This window comes from Trachemys scripta, chromosome 8, assembly GCF_013100865.1.
Source record: "Trachemys scripta elegans isolate TJP31775 chromosome 8, CAS_Tse_1.0, whole genome shotgun sequence".
In the NCBI taxonomy this organism is placed as follows: Eukaryota; Metazoa; Chordata; order Testudines; family Emydidae; genus Trachemys; species Trachemys scripta.
Genome location: NC_048305.1, coordinates 29,063,391 through 29,081,715, shown reverse-complemented (window position 1 = coordinate 29,081,715; position 18,325 = coordinate 29,063,391). Strand labels below are relative to the sequence as shown.

General features: G+C 38.9%; 1 protein-coding gene across 2 annotated transcripts in view; it reads left to right on the top strand.

The window, feature by feature from the left end:
- Positions 1 to 18,325, top strand: part of SLIT3 (slit guidance ligand 3) — a 780,962-nt gene that overhangs the window by 648,312 nt on the left and 114,325 nt on the right. For both annotated transcript variants that reach the window (XM_034778698.1, XM_034778699.1), the window contains 3 exons: positions 3,230 to 3,301; positions 11,304 to 11,467; positions 17,493 to 17,617. In XM_034778698.1, the coding sequence (XP_034634589.1) occupies positions 3,230 to 3,301; positions 11,304 to 11,467; positions 17,493 to 17,617 (361 nt within the window). The remainder of the gene's footprint in view (positions 1 to 3,229; positions 3,302 to 11,303; positions 11,468 to 17,492; positions 17,618 to 18,325) is intronic.

Genomic DNA, 18,325 nt, shown 5'->3' with positions numbered 1-18,325 from the left:
CTTGCAAGTGCTTATGCACATGCACTACTTCAGGCGCATGAGCAGTCCCCATTGAAATGAATGGGACCACTCATGTTTACTGTTAAGCCACAACACAAGTGTTTGCAGAATCCAGGCCCCAGTCATTAGCATGACTTTTGCAATAACGTGACGACCCAGTCATGAAATGAGTTACAAAATATTCCACCAGCTTTTCAGAATTGCTGCCTAGAAGGATCGTTGATATATAGTGAAATATAAACTGTAGTTGGGTGCATGTACATATCGAAAAACATATACTGTGGGAAAGGTACATTCCCATAAATATAGCATACTGTGTGCTGGTAAAACTCCTACAGGTGCTAAGTGCTCTTCCTCTGGACCACTTTGCTTTTCTATCCAGTTTATGCAGTATCGTTTAGTTGATTGGCAGCTGCACAAATTGAAATGTAAGTGTCCTGGTCATAAGTAGACAGATCTTTTAAAATTATTTTGTTTTCATTAATTTTTTTATATGAAAAGAACTAATGTGTGTACATGTCTGGCAAAATATTTAAAGACTTGTTTGGGTCAAATGTAACCTAACACAACACAGGGTGCTTATGATCTCCAGTGACATCCGAGGACCTTCAACATGGATTGGTTGCTGTGGGAGCCCTTGCATCCAGACTTTATGGTGGGTGTTGAGCCCCTCATGGGATCAGGTTTTTACAAGCTGAACTCAGCTTTCATTTAAATATTTACAAAATAAGGAAGCTTAAGACAACCCAGGAAATCAGTGTAAATACTCCATTCCGACTGCACTGTTGCCTGCAAATTAGGCATCCCCCATTTGTGGCATACAAAAAAATAATGGCAGAGATCAGAAATGTAACATAGTAGTGAGGTCATTATAATGGTAATTAGTTCAAGGGCATTATATTCACTTCTGGCTTTTGAGCACTTCATGAACAGGCCCAATCTTGCAGTCCCTATACCAATAACAATATTTCGTGTGTAAAGGATGCCAGGTAACGCCCAATGAGTTGCTCGTTTTTAGTTTTGTTAATAAGTGTCCTCTGTCTGGAGATACTGTGTTGGACTGCTCCTCCTTCCAGCTAAGGTGGATTGCCTGGAGATTCAGCTCAAGTTGTCAGTGCCACAAGTTGTTCTTGATGGGTCAAACACTTAATAGGATGCTTCAGGGTCAGAGCAGTGAGAAAACAAGGTTTTCGGGGTACTGGTGCCCAAAGCAGCAGAGAATGCATGTCCAGGAAATCTACACCCCCATACATGGATGACTTCTCTGTTGCAAATCTCGGCAAGGTAACAAGACTGGAACTAAAGCTGCTCCTTGTCCACGTACACCCTGAGGGAAATTTACTAGATCTGGTGTGTTATTCCTACATTTCTGCTGTGATTACTTTTGAGAATCTCTGAATCTGAATATATGTGAAATGGTAGTGTGCCAGTAGATGAACATGTAGCATAGTCCATGGCTTGTGAAGGACCAATAAAGCCTAAAGACCAAATTCTCACTGATGCAGGGAGGTGCGTGTCATTCATTCGTCAGTTTGGCCTCAGCTGCAATGTGTGTGCATTGGGAATGCCACTATATAAATCCATGATACGCCCACACTTGAATACTGTGTGCAGTTCTAGATGCCCCATCTCAAAAAAGTTATATTAGAATTGGAAAAAATACAGAGAAGGGCAACAAAAATTATTAGGGGTATGGAACAGCTTCCATATCAGGAGAGTTTTAAAAGACGGGGACTGTTCAGCTTAGAAAAGAGATAACTAAGGGTGGGATATGATAGAGGTCTATCAAATCATGAATGGTGTGGAGAAAATGAATAGCAAAGTGTTATTTACTCCTTCACATAATACAAGAACCAAGTGTCACCCAATGAAATTAATAGGCAGCAGGTTTAAAACAAACGTAAGGAAGTACTTCTTCACACAACACAGTCAACCTGTGAAACTCGTTGCCGGGGGATGTTGTAAAGGCCAAAAGTATAACTGCGTTCTAAAAAGAATTAGATGAGTTCATGGAGGATAGGTCCATCAATTGCTATTAATCAAGATGGTCAGGGATACAACCACATGTGCTGGATATCCCTAAACCTCTGACTGGCAGAAGCTGGGACTAAACGACGAGATGGATCAATCATTAAATTGTGCTGTTCTGTTCATTCCCTCTGAAGCATCTGGCACAGCCACTGTTAGAAGACAGGATACAGGGCTAGATGGACCATTGTTCTAACGCAGTATGACTGTTCTTATATTCCTTCCCATAGCTTGATGCACTCACTTTTTGGGCCACCTCTTTCAATTTGATTGTAAGCTCTTTGGTGCAAGAAGTGCTTTTTTGTTTGTTTGTACGGCATTATGATCCCTCAATCCAGATTGTGGTGTTTGATTACTATTGCAATACAAACTGTATATATGTAGAGTAAGGACTTACCTTTATTGTAGCACCTTTCAAATAGTGTGTTCCACAAATTATCAGAAAAATTCTTCCAGACATCCATATAAATAGAAATAATACAGTTCTTGGAAGAGGTGGGGAATAAAATACCTTTTCAAATTGTCTGAGAAACATTTAGAACCCTTCTAGGAAAGACTGTGGTTATACTCTGTTAATACTAGGAAGGTGCTGATTTCCATGTCCAAGGTGGACAGGCTCTTCAAAGAACTGATTTCCAAGTATTTTGCTTGGATGTGCAAATGTGTCTGTCACTGAATATTGGTATACTCTGCTGCTGATGTGGGAATGTGGGCCCTAATCCTGCAAATATATCTATACACGTGGACCCTCACTCCCTCCTGGAGTTTCACTGTAGTCAGTGTTTAATTTCATCTTTCACATTCCCTCTTTTTCTTTGATTTCTTTGTATTTTCAGCTAATGGGACTCTGTGCAGCAGTAAGGGTGTCTGTGGCAGGGAGGAAAAGATGCTTTCCTATTTTTCTGTTTGAAAGAAAATATGCTTAAATTATATTGATTCATTTTTTTTAAAAAAAGAAGCAAGACACCTTTTACATTAAAATTAGTTATTAACATTTTTAACTGCAGATAACATTATTTATAAAATCTTTGTGTAAAAGTACAAATAACAAAGCACTGACTCTGGTGGGTTATGAAGCTAGTAGGGTTTCTGCAGTGGGGACAGTTAAATATTGGTTCCAAAGCTAACTATTTGTTCAAATTTTGGGGTGGAGCATGACAATACAGTGTTCTAATGTCTTATTGTTCTTTCCCTGCTCTAGGACTCTTCATGGTAATGATATTTCCAGTGTTCCCGAAGGTTCTTTTAATGACCTTGTGTCCCTTTCACATCTGTAAGTACGCATGCTCTGAATTAATGTTTTTGACTGTGTTATTTTACTAACACAATGTAGGTTGTGCTGCTAATCTAGTTTCTAAACTATTCTGAGTTGTGCCCGTTTTCTCTCTGCATTTTACTGTCTTTATTCAGACATTGTCTGTTCAAATTAAATAAAATAAATGCTTGGACTGCTTGTTATATATTCTCAAAAAAATTTCTTAGGAAAAACAATTGATGGAATAATATGACGAATTCCTCTTTTATGGCATTTGTGCTAAGACTCAGTCATCTAGCACTTTGCATGTGAAATTTAGAGAGCATGATGGTCCAGAAGCCTGAGCATGAGACAGGAAGCCACCCACCAAGAACATTAAGTAACTTATATGTGGATTCTGTGCATAACAAATATCTCATGTTTTACATACTGTATTTTGTCAATATAGTATCTTGTACATGAACTAATAATTCACATACGCCTCTACCCCGATATAATGCTGTCCTTGGGAGCCAAAAATCTTACCATGTTATAGGTGAAACCGCGTTATATCAAACTTGCTTTGATCTGCTGGAGCACGCAGCCCCCCCCCCCTCCCCCCCAGCCCGTCCCCGGAGCACTGCTTTACTGCGTTATATCCAAATTCGTGTTATATCGGATCACGTTATATCGGGGTAGAGGTGTATACTAATAATGAAAGTGAACTTTTTGTGTATTTCACTCCACACATGCATATAAAATATGTTCTAAAAATGACACACTATCCACACACATGAAATATATGTGCTCTTTCCAAGTGAGAAGAAAATCCAAATGTCTGTTTCAGTTTTTCCATCACTTTCTTCCTTCCTTAATGGCCTTGGACCAGTCGCTTACCTAGAAATGGACCAAAATTGGTAAACTTTAATCAGTCATCTTTTACTTTTGATTTGCTCCTATGATTTGGTTTCAGGCCAGATCCAGAGTTCAGATCCAGTTGTGACTTGGGTGTTCAAATAGCTTGCAAAAACAGATTTCTTGAAATGTCCATTACTCAGGATGGGAGGTAGCATGGTCCAATGAATAAGGCATCAGACTGGTATATCCTGGCAGTCAGGAGACCTGGGGAATATTTAAAATACATATTCACATATTCAGAAACATTTTGCAAATTTGTTTTGTTTCAAAATTTCCTTCAATTTTATTTTATTTTTTAATTAAGTTCCAACTTGAAATGATGTTTTGTTGGACCTGAAACAACAACAAAAAATTTGATTTTTTTTCCAGAACTACCAATGAACCAAAACATTCATTGTTTTCTCATTCTAGACCTGGGTTCTAGTCCTAGCTTTCAAGTTTCTGTGGGAGAAGTCACTTAACATTGTTATGCTTCAGTTTCCCCTTACAAAATAAGGGATAGTGATACTTACTAAATGTTACTATTTGGGACAAAATCTTGTGTGAACAATTCAAGGGATTTCAACACAATTTTACATTAATTTGAACCTGTGCTTTAACCCTAATTCAGCTTCAAATCAAAACCTCAAACTTTAGCCTGTACCTAAGCTAGATAAAATGTTTAATTACAAATATCTGTTATACATAAAATGTATTCTATGCTGTGTTCATAGTATAGTAAATTCATTTTAGGCATTCTCCAGGGATGCATTCAGGGTCATTGTACCAAATTCCTTTGTCTCTACTTGGAAATCCAATGACACCTTCCAAACAGGGGAAGCTGGCGTCTAAGGGTATTTTTAGAACTGAAATGATAAACATGTCATGTGCCATTTGTTTGGGTTTTCTTCAGAGTTTACATTAAACTAAGTGCAGGCACAGCTTTCCTAGGTAAACTGTTCACCCTAGAGAGTCATAAAATCCCCTTTGGCCCAGCACAGTCAGTGTGCCCCCTCTGTTTATAAGTATGTGCTGCTGACAATGTAAAGTACACAACGTTCAAATGAATGGTAATAAGTAGGATCCATAAAATAATCAAGACCCATCTAGGGTATAATTTGCTCAGTGGACAATTAAATTCTACTGTGCAATTGCTCTCGGCTGTTTCTTTAAAGAAACCTTTGCCTTCTGTAACTCTAGGAGGGCTGCTGTCTTTGACACAATTGAAGAAGTTGAGTTCACCAATAAAGCTGTAAGCAATTTAAAATAATGTATTTGATGAACACTGACATAGATCTCTCTGGGATTCACATATCTCTGAGAGAGTCTGTAGCTGTGGCATTTTCAAACAAATGGAACAAAAAAGTGCCATGCGTCAGTTGCATACATCTTGTGAGTAGGGTGACCAGATGTCCCGATTTTATAGGGACAGTCCCGATTTTGGGGTCTTTATCTTATATAGACTCCTATTACCCCCCACTCCTGTCCCGTTTTTTCACATTAGCTGTCTGGTCACCCTACTTGTGAGTGAATAAAATTTTATGTGTGAGAGACACTTTCTCTGCCTGCAGTGTGAATCCATAGTAAATAGTGGAACTTATAATGCATTGGTATTGCTAGAGTAGGAGGAGATGCTGAGTGTTAAGATGTTGAACAGGTTTAGCTTAGCCAGAACGGTTAGTGAGGTCACACAGTATTGTTACAAGTTATGATGGCTCAAATGTAAATTGCAAAGGTACAGTTCTCTAGTGTACACAAAATGTTTCACTTTTTTGGTCAAAGCCTTTTGCAACGGCTGCAGCAGATAAATTGGAAATTTAAAAACTCAGATCTAGCTTACTCTAATTTACTTTCCAAAGCTGCTCAAAACACAGGGAAAGATTTTCACCAAAATTGCTTTGCAAACATAACATTCTTTTAAGGTAGCTTTTTGAAAGGTGTGTGTGTGTGTGTGTGTGTGTGTGTATATTTAGCTCCATCAAAACAGGATGGTTTATCTATGGAATACACACGTACTCTTTTAGTACAGAATCTGTGCCAGTATACTGTAACAATCCTGAATATTCTCCAACTGAGGCTGTGTCTTCACAAGCAAACTTAGTGTTTTTTTTGATACCATGATAAAAATATCTGAGCTTTGTCTACACTAATTCCTATACTACTGCTTAAAAAAAGGCTCTAAATTTGCTAGGGGAGAAGCAGCCTTAAAGTTGACAAAGCAAGCTTGAGATCTCCCATGCATTCATTCAGTGCCTGTGCATGCAACCCACATCCAAAACTACCTGATGCAGTGGACTACCAGGTACCACTCCCTGGTGAGGGCTTTACCCAGATAGTTTATCAAAAGCATGGTAAAGAACACATTATTAAAAATATGTCTGAGAGACATATATTCTGTACATAAACAGCTCAGATTCATGTCCCTGTTGATTCGTCTCTTGTTTACTCAAGCTCATGTTAGATACTTATAAAAATAAACTATGCCCTCCACAGTGCTCTCTATCTCTAGTTCATCTCGACTATAGTTATTTTAATTGCCCTTCAATGAGAAATATGTAAGTCTGAGAGAGAAAAAATCTGCCCTTCATTGCAAAGACCCTTAGTGTTTCATAACAGTATGAGATGATTAACCACCAGGAATTGTTTTTGCTGTGTTGACCAAAGAAATAAAAGGAGAAGTGAGTGGAAACAAGCATGCTGTGGTACATAAAAATTAGTGGAAAGTAAAAAATACACTGCTTAATTTATATAGCTCTTGGAACAAAATTATTCCTAGCATTTATATAGCAGCTTCATCTTCAAGCTGCATTAGAGAGATTGATTAACCTGTATGTTTCAATGTTCGTTTTGTGATTTCCCTCTCACCTTGTGTGTGTTGAGGTTTGTCCAGTGCTAAATGTTTAACTGTAATTTCTAGATGAACTTTGAAATGTAGGGTTTTGTTTAGCCTTGCACAAGTGGGCCAGCTCATTGCAGATGGGGTCAAAAGGTCATCCCTGGAGTTTTTCCATTGTAAGCAATGGGAGCTACAAAAGGGGCTGGATTTGGGGGTTTTCAGGCATTGCTGCTGTACACATTTAATTTTGATGAATGAGCCCTGGCTAGGATTGAACCCATGAACTCTACAGTTGAGTCTGTCTAGGGCTGTTTCATTAGTCACTCCCATAGAAATGTATCAACAAATTTAGTGGGGTTTCCTTTCTTAATATCCTGTCTGAACGTTTTTATCCAAAAGAAACTTGAGTTCAAAACATTATTTTAAAAAATGATTTGTAGTCTGATTCATGGGGTAAAGCTAAAATTCAAAAAGCAATTTGCATCATTCCTGTAATAATTCCTTCCAAGTCAAAATCTCTGTAGATTTTTGATGCTTTTAAATGCCCAGATCAGTTTACAGTGTTTTAGACGCGTGACTGCCTATTAAAGTAAGAGAGTTGCATGGCTAAAACCCTTCATTGCTTTCAAAAAAGTAACTCCATAGACTTCTAATGTGCGTTTCTTAAAAGCTGATTTTTTTTAAACTGCCTTTGGTCAAGCGCTCACGTTTTGGCCGGGATTTCCAGGAGATTAAGAGAGTTGGACAAACAATTCCCACTAAACGTCAATGGGAGTTGAGCACCCTACCACTGTTCAGCTTCTTTGAAAACCCCAGTCTTTACGGGATTTTGTTTTTTCTTTCCTCCTGCTCCTAATTGTGAGGTACATGGGCTCCATGGCTTGTCTTGATGTCATTGCATCTGTTCATGTGGGTCTTACCACCAACATCAATGCATTTCTTTTGTTTGTGCTGCAGCCTCATTGAAATGGAAAAACAGGTTGCATTTATTTCACACCTCACACAGTGGTATTTTGGACGGGACTCCCAGCAACTCATGGGAGAGCCTCTTGTTAAAACTCTGCTAGCAAACTGAAGGATGAGTTGGGGTGATTTTCCTTACCCACAAAAGCTTATGCCCAAATAAATTTGTTAGTCTTTAAGGTGCCACCGGACTCCTCGTTGTTTTTGCCTCTGATGGAGTTATCCCTAAATCATCCCGGCCAGAGATGACTATCCCTAGCCTCTTTCTAAAGAAACAGTTTTTTGCCTTTGGCTTGGATCAGATTGTCCTAAACAACTAGTATTTAAAAAAAATATCTGAGTGGAGTATACCCTCCCATAGTGGTTCTCAACCAGGGGTATGTGTACCTCTGGCGGGTGTGCAGAGGTCTCAGAGGGTACATCGGCTCATCTAGATATTTGCCTAGTTTTACAACAGGCTACATAAAAAGCACTAGTGAAGTCAGTACAAACTAAAATTTAATACAAAGGCTTGTTTATGTATATATGTGTGTGTGTGTTTGTGTGTGTGTATATATATACACACTATACACAGAAATGTAAGAACAATGTTCATATTCCAATTGATTTATTTTATAATTTGGTTATATGGTAAAAATGAGAAAGTCAGCAGTTTTCAGTAATAGTGTGTTGTGACACTTTTTTATTTTTAGGTCTGGTTTTGTAAGCGAGTAGTTTTTAAGCGAGGTGAAATTTAGGGTACACAAAACAAATCAGACTCCTGAAAAGGGTACAGTAATCTGGAGAGGTTAAGAGCCACTGGTTTAGCTTAGCACAAGACCTGAACCACTCTACAATTTACCCAAGCTGAACACACTATTATTCTAGGTTGTTGGTTTGGTTTATCTTCTTGTTTTTTCCAGGAGCAAAATATAAATATGTCCAGCAAAGTACAGCTTAATATAAATTTGTTTCCCTGGAAGTGCTGCCTCCTTCCTTGGTTATAAGAAAACAGTTCTGATTAAATGGGAAAACAAACCAATAGATTCTCCCATCTTGTGGTTGCAAATACATGCATCTCTGCTACATGGGATTTATCCCAGGCCAAGGGGAAATATATTTGGTTGAGCTCCTTGTTTTAAAAAAATTACAAATCTGAGACACAGAAGTTAAGTGACTTGCCCACGGTCACACAATGAATCAGTGAGAGAGTTGGAAACAGAACCCTGGTCTCCAAACTCCAACAATGATGTTTAAATATAGTTGGCAGCAATCCATAAATAACTGTAACACTCTCAAATATAGCAGCCTCTGAGGCACAGTGGGTTAGTTCACTAACCATCCAAGTCTGGGAACTTTTATTAAAGTGTGACTTGGATTACAGCCTTAAAGTAGGTTTGAGTGTCTCAAGCTAGTCCCAGTTTTCTCATGTGTGCTGTTCGCATCACCGGACTACCACACACAAACCTGTTTGCTGGCTGGAATGAAAGCAATGTCATGTTTCAAAAAACAAGTGCAATTCCAGAGTTTTGTGAAACCTTCATTAATGCATGGTCTATGAGGGCTATCCAGTCCCTCTTTTTAAAAAAAGAAAAAGCAATAAATTCACTATATATATTTTTATTAAAAATTAAGCCAAAGAAGAACAGACATCCTTTTAGAAAATGTTCAGGAGAATGGTTCTCTCTCTCATGTGGAGATGCTGTTCCTTCTTTCAGCTTGTTGCCTGAATATCTCTAACTCAAATCTTATAGATTTTTATGTAAAAGGTTACTTTTAGCAGATTTAGATCACATTTCACTTTCATTATTGAACAGGAAATCTGCTACTTATTTTTGATGCATTTTCATAGTAGTTTGAAAAATAGAAATGCAACAACTCACATGCCTGATATTACCCATCTCTATCATTTTAAAAATACAAATCAAAACTTGGTTAAAAAAGAGAGAGAGAGGCCTTTCATTAATACATTTTACAACTTTAGACCCCAATTCAGGAAATAGCCTGGTGTTCTTGTGGTCCCTGATTGGCTCAGCACCATAAGCATTTCCCCAAGAATACTTAGATGTTCAAAATTAAAACTTGGTTTCTACAAAAATTTGTGCATGTGACTTTGAAAGTCACCTCCTGCTAACTTTTGCCAGTAAAACTTAATCCCTTGAGTCTTTGCGTTAAGCAAACAAAAATGGGCATGAGCATGACTAAAGCAGATGCATTTAAAAATGGAAATAATAATTTACTGAACCATTACATTATTTGCTGATATCCATCAATAATTCACTCACTTACCCTATCATGAACTGCTGTCCTGGTTTATTTAGATGAAGGTTTCTGAGGTAGAAAATATGTCTTCACAATTAATCTGCAACTGCAAACTCTTATTCATGAGTGTAGTGCCACTGCCTGCAATGGGGTTACTTCTATTAAAAAAAAGTGTCTTAGAAATGATAACTAAGCAAGACAGCTCAAAGTGGAATATTATCATTCAGACCATAGAGTTTAAACAAGCAAACAAACAACACCTGAATTTTGTCAGGTTAAAATAATAAATTTAGAGAAACTGTGTGTGTCTATATCACTCAAGTGGAAATGGGCTACATTTCTTGAATAAATGATCAGTAGTAAGTTATTCAGCTCTGCTGAGTAATGATGAGAAGAAGGGTATGAGAAGGGATTGTTGGAAGAGGTTAGCCTTAAGGAAGGAGCCAGGGAGAGATTGTTCAGTCAGAGAGGCGCGGGGTCAGTGTTCTAGGGATAGCAGAAGATAGAAGGCCTGAGACTGAGACTTGGGTTTTGTCTACACTGGAAACTGAATGACAAAACTTTTGTTGTTCAGGGGTGTGAAAAGAACACACACACCCCGAACGACAAAAGTTTTGCTGATGAAAAGTGCTGGTGTGAACAGCGCTTTGCCTGCCGCCAAAGCTACCGGCGCATTGGGGGTGGACGTTTTTAGTCGGCAGGACAGCTTTCTCCTGCCAAGAAACAGTGGCTACACTGCACGCCTTTTAGCAACACGGCTGTAGCGGCACAGCCATGTCGCTAAAAGGTGCATAGTGTAGTCAAAGCCTTGGAATGAACACAAATGGAGCCGTGAGGTGAGAATGAAAATCTGATGGCCCACTTTATGCTGAATTCTAATCTACCATTATGACTTTTGCTCAAATACATCTTCAAAGGGCTGTTTGGAGACATCAGATGTTGAAATTGTGTTAAATATCGAAGGATTTCCTTTCCAGCTCTTTAGAATCAAGGTTTCCAGTTCTTTGGAGTTAATGTGGAGACATGGGTAAAATGTGCCATTTGGGAGGGGGCGCTATTTTTGCTTTCAAGCAAAGGAAAAAGTTCATTGTTTTACATCACCAGGGCTCTGGGTACCAACCCCTTGAATTGTGACTGCAGTCTGCGCTGGCTTTCGGAATGGGTGAAGGCAGGGTACAAAGAGCCAGGGATTGCACGCTGCAGTGGGCCAGAGGACATGGCAGACAGACTGCTTCTCACAACACCAACCCATCGCTTCCAGTGCAAAGGTAGGAGCAAGCTGTTTGGCTGAGGTCTGTAAACCATTTGAGTGCCATTGCTTATCTTGTGTAAACAGCTTTATTGGTAGAATATTGCCAACCCCCAGCTTCAAGAATCATGAGATATTAAAACGAATTTAAGACTCTTTTTTTGTGCCTTGTGATTTCTGAGCTATTGGAGCCCACTTGGGATATGTTTTCAAGCTTTTCTCCACTAACAGAAGGATTACAAATGTCATTGCTTACAGTGAAAGCTGATATTCTCATGCAATCACTTAACTCCGGCAGTTGAGGTTTTAAGGGAAACACCAAATCTCACATGAGTTAGCAACACTGTCATTACATCAGATAATAATAATTGCAAATTACTCTATGAAATGTCATTTTAGGGATAATTAATCAAAATAATTCATTTCGAGACCCCCAAAAACTTGGGTAAGGGAAGGTTTATTCAGTAAGTATTCTACATTTTGAAAAAAATGAGAATGCTATAGTTATAAAAATAAGTTTGAAAGCCGTGGGAAAGAAGTTGCAGGTGGAAAGCAAATATGTGGTGATAAGAACATTTGTACCTGAAGATCCACAAACAACTTTAACTCCAACCCTAAGTCCTATCAACTCTAGATCAGTAACTGGATGTATTCGATGTATTTTATGTTGTAAGATCAGGAGAGGGTGCAGGTATATGACTGGAATGATGGAATATAAGAGCTATATGAGGAGAAACTGATTGAGGAGTTATAGTGAGGTATATAATATGGAGGTAGAATGATAATGTGTCGGCTTTCTGACTTAATGAAATTGTGGACAAATAAAGAGGATATGTTTGTGGTTTTTGCTGTCAAGGACTGTTGGAATGTGAAATGTTTGTTTGGGTTGCTAGCCTATACGTGAAAACAGAAGTGTGAAGATGTATATTTAGTATTTACAGTAATGGAGAAGAGGGTCTGTGGTTGGAAATGAAGGGGAATTGACATCATCTTGTTATTTATCTGTGAAGTGCCATGTACATTTATATGTAATAATAAATTATAATAATGGCGCTGGCTTAGCGGGATGGTTGTATAGCAGCTGATTAAACTGATTGCTGAATAGAGGATGGGAGTTGACATAGGGCTAAAGTTAAGGTTGTTTCCCAAACCGGAGCTAACTTTAATGATCTTCCATCTTCATTTTTAATAACTAGAACATTCAAATTCAGTTATTTTAAAAGTGATGATAGCTTTCGGACAGCAGATCATAATCCGAGCTCTCTGCTCTTTGGTGAGTTTATAATTTCACTGCTGAGAGTTACAAATATTCCTAGCTAAACACCCAACAATGTGCTAACTTTCACTGAGGAAAAATGAAGAAAACAAATGTGGCATTTGTAGATGAAGCTATTTTTGAAATATGATGCAGTAAAAAAAGTAGCTAACTTTTTATTTTTGAAACTCTCATATTTTGAAATGGCTTTGCCTGATTCTCCTCAAAGCATTCTCCTGCGGTTACCCACCACATGAGCCGAGCAGCAGTCTGTGGACAAATAGAGCAGCTGGTGTGCTGGCTTAGAATGGGGAGAGTTTCCAGATTCCTCCCACTGTCTTCCTCCCCCCTCACTCAAAACAAATGTACAAGACTTGTCAATTTAACAAGAGCAATTTGTCACCCCCCCCCCACCGTATGCACACTTACACCCCAATCCTGCAATTGCTTGTATGTGAACTCCGTCCTTTACCTGTGCAGAGCCCCGTGAAGTCAGTGGAGTTCCACCATCAATTGCAATTAAATCCTAATAAAAACAATCTCTTCATTCCAGCCCACTACCTTCCTCTCATTATTGCCATAGTCCTGTCAGTCACAGTACGACAAGGCTTACGAGTGACTCACAGGGCTTTCTAAATTAGTGTGTATTTTGTCAAAATTGTGGTTTAACCCAATGTTTGGACTAAAAGCCAAATGTCCACGCCTTGTCTCAGAACAGTGCGAACAGGACCGGATTTGAGGCACAAGTAGTGCAGACTCAGCTCTGTGTTTTATTAAATTGTCCTCCTTGTCTGCAGCACTATTAGAAAGGACTGCACTAGACTGAGAAGATTTTTGCTACATGGTTTATAAATCAAACCCCCAAGGGCAAAGAAATAGGCTACTTAAGTGCTGGAGCTCTGATTAGCTCCTTCATTGATTGGCTTTGATCAATGCCATAGGGATAGATGGACTGTGTTCTACTGTGTGTTTGTCTGTGTATGTGTGTGTACATATATATCTATATATAGTGTATAGTATAATCCAAGCTGGTGTCGTTGCCTCCTGGGCCACCTTGTTTTCCTCAAATAGCTACTCTCGTGCACTTTTGGGAGAAACAACAGAAGAGCAACACATAAAGGAGAAAAAGCCCACAGGCATAACTACAGCCATTCAGACTAATCTCTTCTGCTAAAGTCAGGCAAGGTGTTGTATCTAACTAGAGTTTACGGCAAATAGGAAAAAAGTGAAAATAAAGCAGGACAGGAATGGATTAAATATAAAACACACAAACGCAGAAAAGGAGAAGAAAAGTCTTCTTTTGGATGTATTCCTTTCTTTTTGGGCCCTTTCCCTGGGTAATGTATTTTTTAGGGCCAGGTTCAATACCCTTATTCGGACTGAATGGCACCTAACTTTACTAGTAGTTTATTAACTTCAATGACACTACTTGCAGTGTAAGCAAGTGAATAAGGGCATCAGAATCTGCCTCTTAGATTGAGGGCTCTTTGCAGCAAAGTCCTTGTCAATGTACATATCTGTTAAGCCCTTTGCTACCTGTTGGTGCTATGTAAATAATAAATATTAATAATGATTTGATAGGTCACCTGGTTGCTAATTTTGCACTGCCCAAAAGGGGCCATCAGTGAAAGGGTCTGTTAATATTTCAAACATGAAGCATATTTTTCACTCAGACGTAACTCAGAGATGAAAATTCACCATGGACTAAATGATCTCAGCCAATGAACAACAGATTTTACCAACTTTTCATGAAATCCTTTTCAGCCCACCTCACCCATCTATCATGTGCTTGGTCTGTGCTTTATTACTTATCGCCGGTACTTTTGTGGAGTCCTTGCACTTAAAAGAAATATTTTCATATAAAGGAAATAAAGTGCTTTAAGACCTTCACTGCTTGAAATAAATTAGCCTCTTTTGACCATTTTTACATTTTAAAATCATTTGAGTCATTAATATTTGAAAGTTAGTGTCCACAAAGTCAGTTTTATTTTCACATTTCCAAATTTGCCTATCCTTATTAACATCTCAACAGAGCTGTAATATTGATTGATTTAGTACCCAACTCCATGCTAGAGGTGGACACAACAGACAGTAACTACTCCGATGGAGTGTCTTTGACAATTTGAGTGCTTTGCCCTGCAGACGACCTATTCAGGTCCAGTAAATAAATACTTGCTTTTAAATTTGGGTAATTCTGTGTTTACACAGGAAGCCATAAGTTCTCTTTGGTGTAGATGCCTGAGTGTGTGGCATCTAGCATCTGTGTTTGTTTCAAGTATTCGTGTGTTTCTATTTTTGTTTACATTTTTCACAGGCTTTTCTCAGTGCCTTAGGGAGTTGAAACGGGGATTTTGCATGCTCAAAAGTAATGGAATGAAAACAACGTACTGTCTTTCTCTCATGTCCAAGTGTCGTGTTTCTTGTGTACAAAGCAGTACATTTAAGAAAGATTGACAAGACCATTTTGATCCATGTATTTTCAATATGCTTACATGAAGCTTTATTGCCACCCCCATTTCCCTACACTTGCCTGCCTCCCTTACCCTTGCAATAAACCCTCCACTACCCAGTCATTTGCTCTTCTGCCTCAGCATCGATACTCCCTTTCCCCACATAGGCAGTTCCCTCCCTCCACAAACAGGAGCTAGTTACTGCAATTAGGATCTGCAAGGAGCAAGCAAGCCAGACAATACAGGCAGATGACTGTGCAGAGTACAGGGGAATCACAGAGGACTACAGTGGTAGCTGGAGGCTGGTATTCATCGTAGGATAAAACGATTTTCATCTGGCTCTGGGCTTTCAGCTTGAGTCTCCAAATTCCACTCTTATGGACTGTGTTCAGGTTCCTGCTGACCCACAAACAATCTGTCACATTCTGGGGTGCAATCCAGACCAATGAGGGTTGTGTCATCGCCTGCCTTGCAACCTTCAGTGCCTCACAATGCTTTAATGTTGTAGCTCCCAACAAGGGCTGATCACAAAGGGCCTGTGGGCATGCAGGTCATAGCCTGAGTGTGTGTGTGTAGCTGCAGCCCTGGCCCAGTAGCTTTGGCCCCAGCAGCCTGTCAGCAACACTCCAGTCACACTCTGGCTTCCCACCAGCCTTGGTTACTACCTGCAGGGTGGCCTCAACACACTCCCAATACTGAATACTCCCGAAATGTGTGTTCTGCACTGTACAGCCCTCTCCTGGACACTTTAGATATTAAAGACTCATTATCCCTGTAAAGAGTTAATGTTCAACAGTCAGCTACTTTAACTGGAGTTTTCAAAGCGTTCTGTTTAAACACAGCACGGGATTGGTTTAGATTAAAGAATAAAACAAGTTTATTAACAAAAGAAGATAGGATTTTAAGTGAATTCAAGTATCAGGTATTAAAGTCAGAAATGGTAATGAAAATAAAGATAAAATACTTTCTAGTAGCTAGAACATAACAAGCTTGTCTTAGTTTAAGGTAAAATTCTTACCACAGGTTCCCAGCAACATGGCTGACCAAATTCTGAGATCAGGATCTACCCCCAAAGTCAAAGGTCTGGTTCCTTTGTCTTCTTGAGTAAAAGAGAGAGTGAGAGATAGCTTGGGTTTTTTGCCCCCTTTCTTTTATAGTCCAATTGGATAGTCTTTGAAGTGGATTCTTCTGAGAGTTACCCCTCAAAGCAAAGTTTATTCAAACAGTAAAGAAGGCGACATGGAGTCTGGAGGTGAAGGAGGCTTCATGTTCTTTCTCCTCATCTTTGTTTGCTGAAATGCAAATTTGCTTTGTCTACTGCCATTTCCTCTCCCAGCTGTCTCAAGGACCCTGTTCACTACTTATATGTAAATTGAGGTAAATCTTCGTTCAGAATACTTCTACCTGGGTAGGGCTGTGGTTTTAAACAGGTGCTATGAACCTCATGCAGGGGGACTTCATAACTTAACATGTAATGTTGTTACATACATTTCACCATGATATTATTGACCAGTGAATTACTAATTTTCAAATGATGCCTAGGCATATTTTGTACAAAGGCATATTTTGTACAAAGATTATTATAATAGTATGTAAGGTGTGAGTGCAGGAGTACTTTTGGTCACACCCTCCCCTACCTGTTTGGAAATAGTTGTTTCCAAATATGTAGTTTATTAAATGGCTTAAATATGGATTGGTGTGCTTATCCAGGGCAATAACAGTTGCATCATTTCCCAGATATATCTATGTTTTGCATATTGCTTTTTCTACAATAAGAACAGGAAGGAATTAAGTAAAAAATAAACCATATTAAAACTAGGGATTGTGAAACATTGAACCATCTCCTAAACCTCTAATTGAACCTTTCTTGAGCTTCACAAATCTTTGTGCAACTGTCTTGTACCCATTTTTAATTTTTGCTGCTGAATCTGCCCTTTCTCTTTTGGTCTCATCCACAAACTAGAAATGCCAAATATTAGTAGTCAGAGGCTGCTCTTGCAGAATTTCCAGCATTGATTGAAGTGGAAATTTCCAAAAATCTTGATAGTAAACCAATCTTATGACACGTGCAGTCCGTTTTTGCAGGCTGGGTGTTTCTCTCTTTAGACAAGAATCCAGATATCATTAAGATTTGTCTAACACTTGAGGAATTTAAAATTTGAATTAATCCCTTGTGATTAAACATTATCATATGAAGTGCTATCAGTGGCACATACTATTGTTACTGCAGGGGGCAGAAAACACACAGTGTCAGTACTGGTAAATATGTTGTGCATTAACTAAGAATGAATTTTGCAATCCACATTTTCCACTTGTATTCTACACTTTTATTTTTGCAGGACCGGTAGATATCAGTATTGTGTCCAAGTGTAATCCTTGCCTTTCCAGTCCATGTAAGAACAATGGGACATGCAACAATGATCCAGTGGAGTTCTATCGATGCACTTGTCCATTCGGATTCAAGGTATGACTATACTTGAACTACCTTAAAAGTCACACAGTATTCTCAGCTTTCTGCTGGCTTCCTTAATGTTGTATAAATAGGGGGGCAATTGTACAGGCAAGTAAGCTCAAACATCCCTTGCTCAAGTAGGTTGTGTGCCTTTTAACTGCACATAGCTACAGATGTTTTTTCCATGTAATGTGTGTATTTTTTCTTTAAACTTTTTATATACTGGTGAGAATGTAAAAGGGCAAGTTGATTTCATTTTTAACATCAGCACCAAAACAGCCATGCTAGAAGCAGCCAGGCCTGGGGGAAGAAGACTGAGGCTCTAAGTTAGGTCTAAATTAGATCCTGACTCTGTCACTAACTCTGTGTGGCCTTGGCCAAGTCTTGTAAACTGTCTTCCTCTTTCAAATTGGGATAATGAGCCTAATTCTTCAGTCTTGCACCTTGTGTAGTCATGTACATCTGGGAAAAGTGGATGTAAGGTACCACCATTGGTATAAGTGTGCTTATACACCTTTACCTCGATACAATGCTATCCTCGGGAGCCAAAAAATCTTACTGCGTTATAGGTGAAACCGTGTTATATCGAACTTGCTTTGATCCACCGGAGTGCGCTGCTTTACCGCGTTGTATCTGAATTCCTGTTATTCGGGTCGCGTTCTATCGGGGTAGAGGTGTATATAGGAGATGTTCCTATATGGTAACCACTAATTGATACTC